The sequence below is a fragment of the Triticum aestivum genome, chromosome 6B (assembly GCF_018294505.1).
Source record: "Triticum aestivum cultivar Chinese Spring chromosome 6B, IWGSC CS RefSeq v2.1, whole genome shotgun sequence".
NCBI classification, from domain to species: domain Eukaryota; kingdom Viridiplantae; phylum Streptophyta; class Magnoliopsida; order Poales; family Poaceae; genus Triticum; species Triticum aestivum.
Window position 1 is genome coordinate 157,191,836 of NC_057810.1, and position 14,731 is coordinate 157,206,566.

A 14,731-nucleotide genomic window follows, 5' to 3' on the forward strand; every position below is an offset into this window, starting at 1 on the left:
AAGCAAAGACGCAATTACAATAAAGAATCATACATATATCGTAATAGAACAGTAAGTTAGAACATCTATACAATAAGGATTTCACGGTCAGCGACAGAAGTATGCATGCATGGACGTTGGACGAAGTATACCATATTTTTATTGTCTGATGTCAGTAACTCAAAATAAGAACTACATGTAGAATAGTTTTGTTATCAATATGTTAGTCTAAAGATAAGGTTGTCCACCCGATTAGTTGATTAGGATTCATGTCACAAGTTTCGAACTAGCGCCCCAAAGAATCCTATTGTTAATTGATCCATCATTTCTGCCATCATCAAACTTATCCTCTACCTGGCCAACCTAATTAATGACTAGTAGAATGCCCGTGCGTTGCTACGGGCCTTTTGAATTATTTGAGTATCTATACTGACAATTCAATGGTTTTTAGTATAAGATAAACTCCAATGAGGCCCTGGTCATATATTGACAACGGTTTTTTTAGTAAGAAGAATATTATAACCCACACATAATCAGATGATGCCACATTTGAGAATCCTCCAAAGAGTGTAATCATGCCCATGACATCACGTATGAGTTCATATTGACCAGTCCATGGTTTTTGGTATAAGATAAACTCCAATGAGGCCCCCGTCGTATATTATTCCAAGTGACAACGGTTTTTTAGCAAGAAAAATATTTATTACCCTCACATGATCAGACGCTGCAGCAATCGTCAATCCTTCAAAGAGTGCAATTAATCAAGCCCAGCCGCCGCTACCCTTGCATTGCAGGAATAAAGAAGACATTGTCAAACATTAGTTCTATTTCAGAAATGTGAGTTAATTCTCGCTCATGCTTATTTCCTCCTCGGTGGTTGTCATGTCTCTTCAAACCATCTTCTACTTGAGAATAGAAGTGACATATTTTTCTCCGCCCCTCCTTCCCCTTCATATCTGCTCTCTTCATCTGCACTTTCCTCCTTGGCAGTTGTCCTATCTCTTTAACCCTCTAATTTTGAGAAGACAAGTGACATCTTTTCCTCCACCCCTCATTTCCCTGCACATCGTCCATCTTTCTCTAGAATTGATGTCGCTTCAAAATATCTCATCTCGCTCTACAATCATAAAAGGAACATTATCTTGAAATCATAGGGAAAAAATAATCTAGCATGCTCTATGTAATAGGAGCAGCACCGCAACCTGGAGCAAGATATTTTTCTATTTTAACAAATTTTATATAAAAAATAATTTTTATATTATCTATTAATGTGTATCTATCCGTACCATAATATTTTTAAATATTATGGAATTAGAGAAATTTACACGTTTTCTCATTCCATTCCCGTGGAGCTGGGCTGGATGAGAAGAAACTCTTATGTCCAGTTTTGCAGTAGTAATAGGACATTAAGCAGTAAAAAAATAGCATCTGATATGTGCAAGTGATGTCGAATGTACATAGGTGTAAATCGAAATCAAATTCTGATTGCAGGGCGCCTCTTGTTAGGTAGCCAAAAAGTGGAAAATTGAATAGAACTTGTTTCAAGTGCCCATTTGTTTCAAGGGAACAAAATAACAAGAAAAAAATAGAGGTTGAATGACAGCAAGTGTCTTATTGTTCCTTTCCCTTCTTTAACCACATTGCACTCATCTACTTCATCGCTAATGCAAAAACCCCGGATCAGCAATCAGACCATTCCGTCACAAACTGGTCACAAAGTGTAGTAAAAATAAATAAATTAAATGCAACAATTATATAGGGAAAGCTAACCTGAATACCAACATAGGTACACAGGTAGAAATCAAACTCATAATCTTTGAAATATATGAACAAAGCAATTTAAGGACACCAAGGTTGAATAAAAAAGACCGCGGCAATAGAAAATGAAAAGGCTAATGCACTCAAACAACTACTTCGACCTGAAGATGGAAAGAAACAACTCATCTAACACACACATACAATAACTGAATACTAATTTATTTTTTAACATGGAATAAAGTGGAAAAATATCTCAGTCAAAAACATAACTCGCACCTGAATAAGCATGGTGAATTAAATATCTTCAGAAGGAGGCCATTATTCACACAGTAACGGGCTTCGGGCTTCTGTTCTTCGTTTGACATAGCAAAAAGTCACAAACATGAAACTTACCGCTAGCAAAAGATTGTCCAGATATTTCTTGAGCACACAAATGGCATGTAATAAATGTGAACTTTAGAAAGTGCTAACATAAGAGCTATCAGGTCAATTTCATCTACAACAAGAACAAGCAAGGGTCAATACATAACAACTATTAGAAGCAAATTATCTTCCATCAGCCATTTGAAATTAACATCAAAATATTAGAAGTTCATGCATCATACATCTTAACCATGGGAAAGATAATGATTACTGCAGGTGCATGCGCATGTGCCAACTGAAGGTGATGCAGACCACCCCATCTTGCTCTCCTATGCTCCCTACAAAACAATCTAGTCAAGAGCAATGCAAAAATATTTAAATGTAAAAAATCAATTTTTGTAGATGATATGTTACAGATCAAACCGATCTTTTTAGGGTTCTAGATGAATCCAACAGTCTAGAGTTTATAGCCTGGACTTCTTTTTCTTGCAGAGTGGAGGCGCGGTAGAGGAAATTGACATGATTTTTTTCTAGCGATTCCATATAGGGCAGTTCACTAATTTAACCTGGTCTTCCTCCATCTCCCTCGGGTCGCCTTGTCGTGCTCAGCTATTATCGACAGACCCTTGTACAGGCCGCCACCGCATGTAGTCGTACACCAGAGCCAACACAAGATGGAAGAGTAGAACTGAAATATGAGAGTTGCCGCTGCTGCCCTTAGTCCGGCCGTCGCTCGCTCTCAATCGACCATAACTGCGTTGAACTGACGGGATTTTTGGGTGGGTCGCAGCTACTGACCTACCAGTGGTGTTGAAATTATAGAAGATGCGCGCATGGCGGCCGGAAACATCCTTGTCTCCGCTAACGACGCTAAGATCGAAGTGTAACTTTTCTTTATTGGAACTGTGTCCCATAGTGATTTCATAAGATTGCACTCTGCCGGCGGTGCATGTTCTCCTGCTCGCTCGCCTAGGTTTCCCCCGCGCGCGCGCGCGAGAGAGAGAGAGAGAGAGAGAGAGAGAGAGTACGGAGGTACAAAATAGATGGGTTGACCAGTGTTTCGCATACCGGCTGAAAATCGGTGTATTCTAAAAACAAGTGTAAATATGTCCCAAAACCGACCATCCAAGCACTGAACTCAGTTACAACTGATTTTTTTGTACGGGTGCATGTTTTACAGGTGTTTTGGGCTGAAAACGATGATCCAAGCGCGGCCTTAGCCTCATTAAGCAGGCAATTAGACAATGTTTGTTGACGACATGAATAGTGTAGCAACATGAAATTATATTAAAAACATAAGTCAGCAAGTTGCGGAACATAATTGAAGTGCGTCTACAATAGATTTAAGCAATGATGAATTGTGATATACCTTGCTTTTAGCCATTAACCTAAGCTATTACTTGGCATGGCAGAAACCTTTTCACTTGTTGTCATTAACACTGATGAAAAGAGACTGAGCCCGTGTATAAAAAGAAAACATTTAGAGAACGAAAGTTTATAGTCCTAAAGTGGAAAGGAGGGAAAATACAAAAATATTATTTAAGCGAAACAACATGATACATATATTTCATCCATGATATTTAAAATATCCTTCATAAGTATCATCCAACACACAACACAAACTGGACGACTCGTACTATCAGAAGGGTAAAAAAAGGCCGGCGTATTAGCTAATGAAATGTCTCTGAGAAAATAAAATTAGAGCAAATGGAAATTAAACACAATAGAAAAAAATATAGAAGTTATTAGGCTATTGAGAAGCAGTGTACTGTATTGTCTAACTCCACAAATTTACCTTTGTTTTACTATTAAGTCCAATGTTAAGTGAACTACTGAGCAATAGTAGAACGGTGGGGCAGAGTGTTGTCATGGAGCAAGGGATGTTTGCAACCATATAAAAAAAATCTGAATATCCATTGAGAAAGGATCTAAAGGAGCATGGACAACCTGCGAACAGCAATGCTAGAAGATGCAGTACGAAAGAAGACATGGATCTGAATCGGATAAACTCGCAGCGTGCAACCAATCTCTCCGAATATCTAGATACTGCCTTCCAAACTAAATACTTATAAAAAGAAGATTCAGTAATGGAGAAGAAAAAACATCATTGTATTGCGTGCTTGCATATTTGGTTCGTTGGATCCAGGTGCTGCTCTTAAAACAGAGGATTTGCAAGCATTTAAGGCCTTCTCTCAGTACCAAATTTTAAAGATATACATAACCTTGTGAGAAAATGTTCATCACATTTTTTCTCTTAGATGTTAGATAGATACTAAAATCTAACAAATTTTCATAGATCAATTGCAGTATTCTTCTGTCTAGTATCATTTGTTTGAGCTAATCAATGAATTATAGGTATCGATATTTAAAATGCTGGTTTGAACGTATCAGCATAGCATAGAGACAGAGAAGAAAGGACTTCACCTCAGTCCCCTTATCTTGCCCTTTTCCGATGCTGATTTGGCATCGGCCTCTCTAGCAGACATAGATTCCTTAATCAATAACAGCCTCTCAAGTCTCAAAGTGTGCATACTAATAAAATCCTTCTCGAGTGATTTCCTTGTTGCCATAATCAATCATGAACCTACTGTAGCAACATGAACAGTCAATACATATTAGTAGTCCACACAGAAATAAATATCACATACTCTTGCCGTCTCTCTCACACATGATGATCACATAATGTTGCTTCTGATAACTGATAGTCTTCTCCGCAAACAAATATATCTTTACGATTGGGCTGCATATAATTAGGAGAACCTTATGGACCTCAAGGTGGGTGCAGAAAATTTTCAGCTCAATCTACCTTCCATCACTGGCACGACAAAAGAAAAAAAACGCTTAGCTGTGAATTTCATCGAGCATCTAACATATAATTCAGAGTAAATGTTGAGGACACTACATCATGTATTCAACTCATACAGGGGACCAAGATCCAACACATGATGATCACATAATGTTGCTTCTGATAAGAGACAGTCCTCTCCCTCAAACAAATACATCTTTACGATTGTGCTGCATACAATTAGGAGAACGTTATGGACCTCAAGGTGGGTGCAGAAATTTATCAGCTCAATCTACCTTCCATCACTGGGAAGACAGAAGAAAAATAATTCTGAATTTCACCGAGCATCTAACAAATAACTCAGAGTAAAGTTTGAGGACACAACATCATGTAATCAAATCGTACAGGGGCCCAAGATGACATTCATGGATAAAAAATATAGTAGTAAGGGTAATCTGTTGGATATTCCTTGTGCGTTCATCGGATCGATGCTGCTCCCAGTTCGTACATGGATCGACGTAGGAGTATGTCCTCATCGGGCACCGCAAGAATTTGCCTCTTGTCACCAATTTATTTGCAGTGTCGTTCTAATCAAACACTTGTACAGAACATTGCCTCCACCAGGTATCATTTCCCATCTACAATCTATAGATGGAAACCAACCCAAGTTACTGTTGTCGAACACAATCACTTCGCCATGGAATCGCTGGCGTTGCTGACAAAAAAAAAATCCGATCAAACACCATTTGATCAAGAAACTTAAAAAGCTACGTACAATCAACACAAACCAGGACAGATTCCGATGTGCACCCATTCTCGCGGGAGCCACGCCGAGGAGCCCGGCGTCGTGGGTGTTCCAGCCGGCACCGAGTGGGTCATCCCAAAGCTTTGTATCCACCTCTAGGGAATATGATGGCGGGGGAGAGGTGATGGTCATCGATACTTCACTCCATCACAGACCACAAACAAGGGGATGGCGGGGACGCGAGCAGGCGGTTGGTGATGGTAGAAGAAGACGGTGAGGCGGCGGCGTTGCTCGCGGTCGGTCGAGGAGGAGAGCCTCGGGTACCAGTATTGATTGAGTGGGGGTGGAGGAGATCCAGCGGTGCTGCCGTCGCTCGAGGTCGCCGCCCCGCCGAGATTGGAGGCGCCATCTAGATCGGGGGCAAAGAGACGAGAGGAGGCGGGGTGGGAGGAAAGGCTTGCGGTGGCGGCGAGATTGTACGTCGTAGGTGATCCCATACGGCGGCGGCGAGATCGTACGGCGGAGGCCGCGATCGAGGGGATCGACCTAGGACAAAATGATAGTTCGAGGGGATGGAGGGGAGCGGTGTTCTATGGGATTTTTTTTCATGCGTGGTGATATGGTTTATTTTGGGAGCTAAGTATGGAAGGGGATCGGTGGGAGAAATAAATCGGAAAGGGAGTTGATCCATTTGGAAGGTGATCTCATGTATATGGTATTATTTCTGAATTCTTAATCACCAAATATTTACATGATTGAATTGAATCGACAACTAATCAAAGCAAGCACGAATAAATGGAAGGAGTATCAAACACGATTCGGTTTTAAGTGCGAAAAAGAAAAAATTAACGTGGGATGGGTGGTGGAAGGTGAGACGAAAATAAACCGGACGAAAATTAACCGGACGAAGACTATTCAACCAACTCGTCCATTAGGAGTAGAGATAATTGGCATTTGCTTCCCAGCAAAGCACATCATTTTTTTTCTTCCAGTGCAACGCACGGGCATGTTTACTAATAGAATATATACACCAGCTCTCTAACCGTAAGAAAAGAGAAAGGTAGATGTTGTAGATGCATCTAGCCAATTCATAATCCAATGGAACACCTCGTGCATCGGTTAGGTGCCGCGTCATGGGAATATACAAGGAGAGCCCATGACCATTTTACGTTAAGACATCACAATATATTAAAACGATGTAGTTACTTTCATGGAACTTTTGTTTTCCATTTTCTCCTCATAAATCTTCTTGTGAACTTGTTTGATGCCCCTTGTGGCTTGGAATGGAAGTCTTTAGGCAGGCGTAAACCTGCCGCAGTCCCATTAAAAAAACATTTTTAGAATCATGGGTAGTTTTGGTCACCCGAGCCAACGTTGCTGCCACATCTGTGTTATTAAACGCCCTCTATCTTTGTATGGAAAGCAGAATATGTATTGTATATTTCACATTTTGCCCACACCAAAGAATAATATTAGGATATTGCATATGTACAATAGTTGTCCTGAAATGCACCTAAACTTTATCAATTTGGATGAGTTAAAATGCAATGATTTTTATCTTCGACCTCAACCGTCAGTTTTATGTCTAGCCGCTCTCCCATCAGGCCGAACCAACGCCCTTCCCGTTCATGCCTGGAACCGCTACCACATTGCCTCACCACATTGTCCTCCCATAGCCACCATCTTGCCGCTAGCCTCAGTCTCTCTCTAACCCTGTCATGCCTCGTCGTCTTCTCCGACGTAGATGTCCCAACTCAGACCCCTAACCTCACCCGCGAATCTTCATCCTTGACGTCATCTCCACTTCGAATTCTTCGCCACCTTTGGCTCCGTCCAAACGTGCCTCCATTGCACGATGTCTCATGATTTGGCTCAATAACCACGAATCACGAACAATGCACATATGTAATGACAAAATCAGATTACGATTTCGTGAAATTGCGGTCGACTGCAATACAACAAAGCCCATGTAAAAAAACAACACTCAACCATCTCGTCGCACTGCCATGTCCCCGTCCCTTGTTCTTAGAGGAGTGGCAAAGAAGCACCGTGGATGTGTATGCGTGCAGGCCGATGGTGCCATAGCAGTTGTGTAAGGGGAGATGAGAAGAGTACGGGAATTTGGCGGGTCAGGGGTCGCAGGGAGTCGGGTACTCCGAGAAATTGCCTCTTACTGCACTACCACTTTGTCAGTGCATCCTCCACCTTTGTTCCCGCCGTCAGACAACACAACCTACTTCGTGAACTCATCCACCTTCTAGCACAACCACAACAACATGTGGGACCGAAAGCCATAGAAAAAAAATCCACGCATTAACTGGTAGGTGGGCCAGCCAGCCAAACGAGAAAAATAAAACCTAGAGCCTGACATATGTGGCCCGCAAGCCCTCCTACTGGCCCGACACGTGAGAGAGGCTCATTTCTCTTACGCTAGTAACATAGAAGATGCCATATTTGATATTTCACATCTTGCACGCTAGGGGATAATGCTAGGCGGTTGCATATACGACAGTCGCCTGAAAACACGCCAAACATAAACTCAATTTGGATGAGTCTAAAACCCAATGACTTTTATCCTCTTCGTAAACCGCCAGCTCAACCTCCGGTAACCCGTCCTCCCGCCCAGCCCAACCGGCGGCCTTTAACCCCCGCACCGCGAATGTTCATCCTCGCCGCCACATCGTCTCCACCGCGCATCGCCGCTGCCTCCGCCTCGGTCCAAACTTACCTCTCCATCTCAACAAACACAAAAATCATAAAACAATTTTGTATAAACATAAAACCAATCAGTACAATTTCATGAAATTACAGTGAGTGCGATATAGCAAAGCCCCTTTAAAAGAAAAGACCAGCACTGATCGATCCGGTCGCACTACCCTGTCCCCGTCCCTTGTGCTCAGCTCAGCGGGAGTGGCCAGAGAACCACCGGCCAGCGCACGCCGGCCCAGCCGCAGATCCCCGCCGTCCACCCTTCCCACGGACGGTCGATATCGCCCTCCCGCCCCCACAAACCAAACCCGGCACGTCCTCTCGTCGTCCTCCACTTGCTCTCGCCCGCCCCCGCCCCCGCCCCCGCGTCGTCCGTCCACTCGTTGCTTCGTCTTCTTCCTCCTCGCCCCGATTAAATCCGGCTATTTAAATCGAATCCCCCAACGAACTCCCACTTTTCCCCAGCAGCAGCAGCGGCGTCAGCGGAGGAGCAGCGAGCGAGAGAGGAGCCAACCCTAGCGAGGAGCGAGCGAGCGCGCGCCATGGGATAGGTAGTGGTTCTCGGCGGGCCATGGAGTGGGACAGCGACTCGGACGGCAGCGGGGAGGAGGACGAGGAGGAGGAGGAGGAGGGGGTCGGGCCGTGGGGCGCGGATGGGTGCCGGGGCGGCGGCGGGTTCTCGCTGGCGATCGAGGGCGTGCTCGGCGGCGCCTGCGGGCTCGTCGTGTCCGACGCGCTCGAGCCCGACTTCCCCATCATCTACGTCAACCGCGGCTTCGAGGACGCCACCGGGTACCACGCCGAGGAGGTGCTCGGCAGGAACTGGTGAGTGCCCCCCTGCCTCTCAGCCCGCCGATTTTGTCTTCTGCGAGTGATTACGGTCTGGGCGTGCGGCGAATTCGAGCTTTGCCCGGCCACGCGCCCATGGCGCGGGGCGGTGTTGGTTAGTGCTTTTGTGGGGGATCTGAGTACATACTGCTACAATACTAGTTACTGGATTGGAACTGATTTAGTGGAACATAGAGCAGGAATTCGTAGTTCAACTGGTTTGCAATCAAAATTAGTTAGGCGGATACTAGTATATATATTCTGTTTGGTGATTCATCACCATCTGTGTCAAATCAGGGAGATGGTTAGAGGGAGACGATCTCACGGTTTGTTTGCCCTACAATTGGGCCCCTGATCACTTACTTTTCAGTGCTTTATATTTGATGGATTTCAATGAGGGAGATACATACATCTAGCTCCACACTGAGAACGTAGATCTACCTCCCCGCTGAGAACAGTAAAGGAAGCCATATTGTAGTTAGGAGTCAGAGTATTAGTTATGGTTTGGGCATGCGGCGAGTTCGAGCTTTGGCGACACGCCATGGGTGTGTGGGTGGTGCTGGTTTATGTGTTGTGGGGGATCTGGCTTCTGAGTACATGCTGCTAATGCTAGTTATTGGATTGAAAGTGATTTAGTGGAATAAAGAGCAGGAACTAGTAGTTCATTTTTGGTTTGCAAAATTAGTTAGTGTATACTAGTATATATAATCTGTTTGGTGCTGATACCATCAGTGTCAAATGAGGCAGATGGTTAGTGAGAGACATGAGCTCACCGTTTGTTTGTGGGTGCTGCAATTGGGCCCATGAACACTTACTTTTCAGTGATTCATATTAGGTGAATTTCGACGAAAGAGATACACACATCTAGCTCCACTCTGAGTCTCTGAGAACATGCATCTAATTCCCCACTGAGAGCAGTAAAGGAAGCCATATCGTAGTTAGGAGTCCAGAGTATTCTAGTCCAGTTAAGGGCTTTGTTGACACGGAAAAAACATCAACTGGAATCATGATGTTAATGTTAATTACTTAAAACATCAGATCAGAAGCATCAGAAAGAGACCATACTAACAATTAAAGTGATATGTGGTTGGTTAGCTGCCTATCTGCTCTTCTACTCCAACAAAAAACTAACCAGTTAGTTACTATATGGTTGCACTTCTACGATGAGTTATCTTTGTCTTCAGGTGTTGTGCTCCTGTTAATTATTCATTGGAAATTAATTTAGGATGGAACACCTGCCTGCTTTTTATTAGGATGTCAGTCCTCTTTGAGTTTATATAGTGTGAAATAACTAGAGTGTTTGTGGATTCTATAATCAACTCTTGGTTTTTAACACTACCTTTAATTTTGCTTGCCCTTCCTCTAGTAGTACTTCCCTGGTTGGTGACCTTCTATTTTGAAAAAAGTTAACTCTATCAGTTTTTTTTTTGTTGCTAGAAGTGTGGTCTAAGATTAAATATTCAGCTAGTCAACTGTCTTAGGCTTGAAAAAATTATGCTATGTGGAGAAGCAGTAAGAAGGATCACCACCAATTTAGCATCAGGTCTAATTATTATTTAACAAAGCTGAGCAGAAAGGAAAACGATCAGTTTGTGGTTGATGATGTTTGAGAGATGTGGCTATATGTTCATGAAACGGTGTTCACTTGACAAAACATCATAAAAATATATTTTTCTTGTTAGAATAAATTGAAATAATGAAATGTCAATTAAAAGCTGAAACAGCAACTAATACTTAGTTAAAGGCTCTCTGCCTGATATACAAGAGTTTTTTTTTGTGTGTGTGTGTGTGTGCAACAAGGCGGGATTAGATGAACATCAAATGTTTTAGAGGAAGGTAAACAAAATACATTAGATCGTTCAGCGCTGTAAACTGTTCTACTAATACATCTGTTTAGAAGTTTTCTGGATACACATATGCACTCCTATGTTGTTTATGCAAGATAATAATGGGAGCTTTGGTAGAGGTGGCTGAACTAATGGTGGTCTTCAGTATTATGGGGGCTAAAGTAGTTGAGACAACTCAATTTTTGGGTGCTTAAATAGTGAAGTTGTGAGGATCTCCTGAACATAACTTGTTTTGCTGATGTTATTACTTATCATACCATCATGGACAGAAATAAAAGAAATAGTACATATAGTCGAGCTATTAATCAACTTGCTAGCAACACCAATATACATTTCATCTTTGCTAATGTAATATATTTGGTCAATTTCTCAATGTTTGATTTCGATTTTGAGTTATCACGTAACTTAGTTGAACACGTTACATTCGCCATTTTACTTTTCTTATTTTACCTCTGTTATTGACAATTGTTTTGGTATCTTTTCTGCAGCCGGTTTTTGCAATGCAGAGGACCATTTGCTCAGAGGAGACATCCTCTTGTTGATGCTATAGTAGTTACTGAGATTCAGAGATGCCTAGAGGAAGGAACTGGGTTCCAGGGTGATCTGCTGAATTTTAGGAAAGATGGTTCCCCATTTATGACGAGTCTGCAACTAAAGCCCATATATGGAGATGATGAAACAATAACCCATTATATGGGCATTCAGTTCTTCAACGATTGTAATGTTGATTTGGGACCTTTGCCTGGCTCTATGGCAAAGGAAGTTGTGAGATCAATATGGATTACACCAGATAATACCCTCCGGCCAAGTCCAACAGGGAAGGGTAACTTTTGCTCTGAGTATTCTCATCTCTTCCAACTGAGTGATGAGGTACTGTGCCAGAAGATCCTATCAAGATTGTCACCTAGGGATATAGCGTCTGTGAACTCTGTATGTAAACGTTTGTATCACATGACAAAGAATGATCACCTTTGGAGAATGGTTTGTCAGAATGCATGGGGCAACGACGCAACTCGGGCTCTTGAGAATGTGGCTGGCACAAAAAGTTTGGCATGGGGACGGCTAGCAAGGGAGTTGACTACACTGGAAGCCGTCACCTGGAAGAAATTGACGATCGGGGGTTCAGTGGAGCCATCTCGCTGTAACTTCAGTGCTTGTGCTGTAGGAAACCGTGTTGTCCTGTTCGGTGGGGAAGGTGTTAACGCACAGCCGATGAATGATACATTTGTGCTGGATTTGAGTGCGAGCAAGCCAGAGTGGAGGCACGTCAATGTGGGGTTGGCTCCTCCTGGCCGCTGGGGCCATACCCTGTCATGCCTAAATGGATCGCTGTTGGTTCTGTTTGGTGGATGTGGAGGCCAGGGCCTGCTCAATGACGTGTTTATTCTGGATTTGGATGCAAAACATCCTACATGGCGTGAGATTTTTGGCCTTACACCACCGGTTCCACGGTCATGGCATAGCTCTTGCACACTGGATGGATCAAAGCTGGTGGTTTCTGGTGGCTGTGCCGACTCTGGTGTGCTCCTAAGTGATACCCATCTTCTGGATGTAACAATGGAAAGGCCTGTTTGGAGGGAGATACCTGCACCTTGGACTCCGCCTTCTAGGTTGGGGCACTCGCTCTCTGTCTACGATGGCCGGAAAATCCTGATGTTTGGTGGCCTTGCCAAAAGCGGCCCTTTGCGACTCAGGTCTGGCGATGTATTCACAATGGACTTGAGTGATGCTGTGCCGTCCTGGCGGTGCATCACCGGTAGTGGAATGCCAGGAGCATGTAACCCCGCTGGGGTTGGTCCGCCTCCTCGCCTTGATCATGTTGCCGTGAGCCTACCGGGAGGTAGAATTATGATATTTGGTGGCTCAGTAGCAGGTCTTCACTCCGCTTCACAGCTCTACCTCCTGGATCCGACCGAAGAGAAACCCACCTGGAGAATACTGAACGTCCCAGGGCGCCCTCCGAGGTTTGCCTGGGGACACAGCACGTGTGTCATGGAAGGATCAAAGGCAATAGTTCTTGGAGGACAAACTGGAGAGGAGTGGACGCTGACTGAAATACACGAGCTCTCTCTGGCGAGCTCGTTAGTTTGAGACCAGAAAGTCTCCAGCAAAGCTCACCGGTTCCTGAAAGCCATGCAAATGGGAAGACTAGTCTCTAGTAGATCAAACCTGGCTACTCTAGCAGTGTTTCAGAGTCGCCTCGTGTAGTCTATGAAGTAGGAATACGTTCTCTCCGCTGCTGCTGTTTGTTTGGTCTACTACAAGGTAACTAATCATCATCCATAACCCTCAATGTGTGTTGTTCTCGTCAGATGTTTCCAGCACTCTGATAGGGAACACAAAAGGGACTGGCGTCGTATACCTGGAGTCTCCGGCGCAACACTTATGTGGCTCGGCCCCCTGGCACTGCCGTGGCGACACTGATGATGTTGTAATTGGTCCTGAAATTTCAACCGCCCACCGGTTATGTTGAGCTTTGCTTTTCTGTACCTTGTATGTTTTCCGCGAGCTGCTTGGTTACTCTCCTCTCACATTGTTTGTTTACTAATACCGCTGACAAAAACTTTTTCAGTTTATACCTTTGTAAGTTGTAACTCTGATTGTAGCTAAAAAGTTATCAGGACTGGTTGTATGGAAAAACAGGGAGAGTTTTGCTTCCCCGCGACATTTGTTGTGGATTGTAATTTTCACAGCTTACAAGGATCTTTCTACAAAATAAATAATGGCCATAAGTTGATATCTATATCTATACCTATTTTTTTTTACTAATAAAAGAAATAGGTATTCTTAGTCCGTCATGCTATTTTGTAGAAAACCCCTGATGTTTCTGGCATTAAACCTGCAGTACATATTAAATGTTTTTTAAAATACTCATATCTTTTAAACCGTAACTTCAAATTTAACATATTATATATGAAATTTGATTAGAGAAATATGTAGAATCTAAATATGATGTTATTTTAACTGCTAACAATTTAAAAAAAATACTATCTAGGCTGCAATGTTAATCAACAATGCATTATTCATCTTTTTTTCACACCGGTACTGATTTAGGTTGGGGATGAACACCTCAGCAAAATCAGCATTGGACATCAAATTAAAAATAAATAAAAGAGAAAATGCAGAGATCCGATAAAGATGAGATGTTGCACTATTCTCCTATATATAAGAAGAAGAAAAAAGAGGACATGCATGAAAAGGGTAAAAAAGGAGGCATGCATGACAAAAAATAAAATAAAAGACAAGTTTGATAAGAAAAAAAAAGACAAGTTTATTAAGAAATAAATAGTGATGAAACAGGGACCAATACATATGACATGTATGACTAGAAATAGTGATGAAATAGGGGCGCAAGTACCTGCTTCAACATGAAACCGTAAAAAAGTGTTCTTTTCCAAAAAAAAAAATCTCCTTTTATGATTAAAAAATCATGTATCTTTTTAACAACATTTTTAACTCTTCATGTATTTAAGAAATGGCTACAAAATCTCAGATTATAGAACATTTTTTGTAAAACAAGTATGTATGGTATTTTTTTTCTCCCGTTGTAACGCACGGGCCCTTTTGTACATACTTATGATGGGACGAGGATCCCTGCCGTACGGCACCCTACAGTTCCCTCACTGACACGTGGGCCCGCAGGGAGCCGGATCCCTTATGATGCCACTTTGGGACCTGGTTTCTGGGAAGAATGAAAGCTCCCACCAGCTCTAACAA

General features: G+C 42.9%; 1 protein-coding gene and 1 long non-coding RNA gene across 5 annotated transcripts; one reads left to right on the top strand and one right to left on the bottom strand.

Annotated features, from left to right (window-relative positions):
* Positions 1–607: 607 nt before the first annotated feature.
* On the bottom strand, positions 608–6,218 carry LOC123136314 (uncharacterized). Of its 4 annotated transcripts, none has more exons than XR_006466760.1 (4): positions 5,674–6,218; positions 5,003–5,600; positions 2,014–4,915; positions 608–1,096 (listed from the first exon to the last, which is right to left on the bottom strand). It is a non-coding gene; the product is annotated as an uncharacterized lncRNA (long non-coding RNA). The 4 variants fall into 4 exon arrangements; XR_006466761.1 differs by having other exon boundaries at positions 2,014–2,438; positions 4,525–5,600; XR_006466762.1 differs by having other exon boundaries at positions 2,014–5,600; positions 5,696–6,218.
* A 2,460-nt stretch (positions 6,219–8,678) lies between these two features.
* Positions 8,679–13,706, top strand: LOC100682447 (putative adagio-like protein 2). The gene is made up of 2 exons (XM_044555666.1): positions 8,679–9,164; positions 11,503–13,706. The coding sequence occupies exons 1-2, from the start codon at positions 8,911–8,913 to the stop codon at positions 13,103–13,105; spliced, it is 1,857 nt and encodes a 618-aa protein (XP_044411601.1). The 5' UTR covers positions 8,679–8,910; the 3' UTR covers positions 13,106–13,706.
* Positions 13,707–14,731: the final 1,025 nt, after the last annotated feature.

Bases quoted from the DNA above. Each gene is read 5' to 3' on its own strand.
- LOC100682447 (XM_044555666.1), top strand. From the start codon at position 8,911: ATGGAGTGGGACAGCGACTCGGACGGCAGCGGGGAGGAGGACGAGGAG. The intron at 9,165-11,502 runs GTGAGTGCCCCC...TCTTTTCTGCAG, and splicing joins GAGGTGCTCGGCAGGAACTG to CCGGTTTTTGCAATGCAGAG.